The 4,146-nt window shown below is 33.0% G+C and overlaps 1 protein-coding gene across 1 annotated transcript; it reads left to right on the top strand.

The window, feature by feature from the left end:
* The first annotated feature begins 489 nt into the window (after positions 1–489).
* Positions 490–909, top strand: LOC106469803. The gene has a single exon (XM_013930312.1). The coding sequence runs from the start codon at positions 490–492 to the stop codon at positions 907–909; it is 420 nt and encodes a 139-aa protein (XP_013785766.1).
* Positions 910–4,146: the final 3,237 nt, after the last annotated feature.

Here is a 4,146-nt window from a genome sequence, read left to right as displayed (position 1 = left end):
GTTCGTTGTGGTAAACGAAATAACAATTTGACCTAAGTAAGAGTTTTTTTCTTCTTCCCGATTTGTAAAAAATCCTTACGTGATAGAAAAAGACGAATATTATATTCCAAATCTGCGTAGCTGAATTGTGGAAAAAACGTTATTAAAATCAAAACAACTTTTATGAAGTTTAAATTCGCAGGCCTGTGTAATTAGTCGCCTATAGATTATAAATATGTTCGGATGACCTTTCACTTATAAATCAATGTTTATAAATTTAAGAATGGCCTTTCAAATAACGCATACAATGAAAGTACAACTGGATGTTTTACTAGTTTGATAAAATTATCTTGAATTATTGAGTCAGAAAAATGACTAAACACTACCAGACAGTCTTATTTTCTGTCTAAAGATTATGTCCTATGTTCATCCATAGCGCATGCGTGGAATTACTCAGCGATATTTAGTTAAAAGTTATTCATTTATGTATCAGCGTTTGGATACGTTGTGATGGTTACCGTAAAAAACCGTAAACAGTCTCTTAAACATGGCAACCGTAAACAGTCTCTCAAACATGGCAACCATAAACAGTCTCTGAAACATGGCAACCGTAGACAGTCTCTTAAACATGGCAACCGTAAACAGTCTCTCAAACATGGCAACCATAAACAGTCTCTGAAACATGGCAACCGTAGACAGTCTCTCAAACATGGCAACCGAAAAGAGTCTCTCAAACATGGCAACCATAAACAGTCTCTGAAGCATGGCAACCGTAAACAGTCTCTTAAACATGGCAACCGCAAACAGTCTCTTAAACATGACAACCATAAACAGTCTCTTAAACATGGCAACCGTAAACAGTCTCTTAAACATGCAACCGTAAACAGTCTCTTAAAAATGGCAACCGTAAACAGTCTCTTAAACATGTAATTTTCATTAAAAACTTGCACAAAGTGATCTGTAAAAAGAAATGTGTTTTACAGAAACGTCTTGCAAGTTATTCAAATACAATGCTTTTTTAATACGTTTGTCTATGAAAAATTGAAAAAGATATATTATTTCCAGACGAACTGCAATCAGACAGAAAATAATTTCCCGTTTAATAACGATATCAATCACCGAGAAACTTAAAAAAGGAACAAAAACAAAACAAGAGAGAAAGAACAGTGGAATGAAATTATTTTGTCTTACGACGGTCGCGGACCAGATATATCGTTTCTAGTAACGTGATACAAGAGAAGCAAAATACGCAAAGGAACAAAGTAAACGTAATTGACTTTTGATGAAATTTAGTTTGTTTGACGTCATTTATCATATCAACTTATAGGAACCTTCTTCGTTATTAAAGTTTTATTATTATATTCATCAGGAAGATTGTCTCAAATAAAATTCAGGAGTCACTTTCTATCATAAACACAGATTACACCTATAACTCAACTTTAGCCTGTGAAAGGTTTTCTTGAAACCAGTAACTCTCTAGGATATGTGTAGACCACACCTATAACTCAACTTTAGCCTGTGAAAGGTTTTCTTGAAACCAGTAATTTTATAAAAGTGTAGACATCACCTATAACTCAACTTTAGCCTGTAAAAGGTTTTCTTGAAACTAGTAATTTTATATAAGTGTAGACATCACCTATAACTCAACTTTAGCCTGTAAAAGGTTTTCTTGAAACCAGTAATTTTATAAAAGTGTAGACATCACGTATAACTCAACTTTAGCCTGTGAGAGGTTTTCTTGAAACCAGTAATTTTATATAAGTGTAGACTTCACCTGAATAACCAATGATTTAGTATTTCACAGTTAGCAATACCAACAAGTACATTTTTTTAAATCGCTCTAATTATTAACAAACTGAGTGTTAACTGCACTTGAAGAGTCTTGAAATCAAACTAAACATTGGAATGGAAGGAAAAAATAACTAGTTTATTTTAATTTATGTTCACAGAAAATTTCAGTAAAACCTTTCACAGGCTAAATTTGAGTTATAGGTGATGTCTACACTTATATAAAATTACTGGTTTCAAGAAAACCTCTCACAGGCTAAAGTTGAGTTATAGGTGATGTCTACACTTATATAAAATTACTGGTTTCAAGAAAACCTCTCACAGGCTAAAGTTGAGTTAATTTAAATCTGTAAGCCCGTCCGTTGCTATTGTTAAGTAAGAAATACTAAGGCACAAGACTACTGAACGGTGATTGCCAATTAAATCTGTACGCACATTTGCTGCCATTATTAACTGCTAAGGTTTAGACTCAAGACTATTGACCGATGTTTCTTAGCTAAATCTGTAAACACATTTGTTGCTGTTGTAAAGGTTTAGACACAAGATTACTGGCCAATATTTCTTAGCTAAGTCTGTAAACACATTTGTTGCTGTTGTAAAGGTTTAGACACAAGATTACTGGCCAATATTTCTTAGCTAAGTCTGTAAACACATTTGTTGCTGTTGTAAAGGTTTAGACACAAGATTACAGGCCAATATTTCTTAGCTAAGTCTGTAAACACATTTGTTGCTATTGGTAGCTGCTAAGGTTTAGACACAAGATTACTGACAGTTATTTCTCAGGTAAACGTGAACCAAGTTTTCAGTTGTTTAAATAATTTATGATTTTAACAAGATGTTATTAATTGGTGTCGTTTTTCAAGTCGAACAAAATGGCTGAACTAAAAAAAAAAGGAAACAAGTTGAGTTTGATTAATAAAATTATTTTAACCCAAAATCATACAAGTTATTTTAAGTTATTTCTGGAGACTAAACGTCTTTAGAACGAGTAGTTTCAGATATCCATATTGTTTGTAAACCTCACCTCATTGGAAGACCATTGTTTTGTTATTTGACAGATTAAAAAAAAAATCTACCTAATTACAAACCAATTAAAAATAAAATGAGAAAGATGAGGACATATTTAATTTGTTCATAAAATAGACTCAAATTAATTACTTAAATTATTGAAATGAAAATCATTTGAATTGAAAACATTATCGATCAGATAATTTTTTTTTACTGTTATATTTACAATTATTGATTCATAGAGGGCTCTGAAAGACAAAATTTTTATTAGTTACCACTTACTGTTCAGATGGAATCGTACTTGTATTTTATACCTTCTTCTTTCTGCGTGTAATATTACATATAGTTCCCAAATTCAATCTTCATACTTGTGTTTATGATATACAATAGACAATAATACCCGGTATGTCAAATAATATTAAAAATTAAAAAGCAACTGAATGACAGACTTTGTAAGAGAAATATCTTGTCGGCGTTTCGGACAGACGAATCATCATTGGACCGAAGCGTTAGTTGTAACGATTTGATTCTGTTTTATATTTTTATCATATTAAAGCTGTATTTGTTTGTTATTCGAAATATTTAATATTATGTATTTTCCTTATTACTTATATATCTATTACAAATAATGATTTGTGAAAGTTTGTAAACCTAATATTCATTTACATGGTCGAACAAACGTTGGTTACACAGAGCAGTACACAAATTAATATCAGACTTTATATGAATAGCACATAAACATGGCATAGCCAGTAAAAAAGTGTCTTTGTTTCATAGCCTCACAGAGGGCTATCTCTGGATCGCCGTCCCTGATATTGCGGTGATAGGCTAGAGGGAGGGTGGTTAGTTCGCAACACCCACCAAAAACTGTCGGGTTGTTCTTTCTGACCATAACTTATATAGCGCACCCACACTTCCAAAGGGCGGAACGCGACTCTGCTACTACGAGCCGCGAACATTGGACCCTCGAATCTACAAGGCTCAGGTGAAAAGGTCGAAGTGTTTTGATGCTGCGAAGTTAATGTTATCTACACAGAAGGCGTGAGGCAAGTAAATTTTGGTCCATCCTCTATATGCAATGATTATTGAAAACTGATATCTGCTCTTCGTAAACATCGCAATTACAATTCGTCTTATTATTACCTCTAAATCCCAGATTAGAATTATTAAAGCAAATAAACAAACCATAGTCTTTTATTCCAAAAACTGTTTAAATGTTTATCTTGCTTTAACGGAATATTTTTTCTATCGACACGAGATGTCGTGACGTGATGAACCAACACGATCACTTCAACATTTTGAAGTTGTAGTTAGTTTGGTTTAGAATTTCGCGCAAAGCTACACGAAGGGTATCTGCGCTAGTCGTCCCTA

The sequence above is a fragment of the Limulus polyphemus genome, unplaced genomic scaffold (assembly GCF_000517525.1).
Source record: "Limulus polyphemus unplaced genomic scaffold, Limulus_polyphemus-2.1.2 Scaffold3663, whole genome shotgun sequence".
In the NCBI taxonomy this organism is placed as follows: Eukaryota; Metazoa; Arthropoda; class Merostomata; order Xiphosura; family Limulidae; genus Limulus; species Limulus polyphemus.
The sequence above is the reverse complement of the archived record's forward strand: the minus strand, read 5'-3'. Positions and strand labels throughout refer to the sequence as shown.

Excerpts from the sequence above, each read along its gene's own strand:
- LOC106469803 (XM_013930312.1), top strand. The coding sequence starts at position 490 with ATGGTTACCGTAAAAAACCGTAAACAGTCTCTTAAACATGGCAACCGT.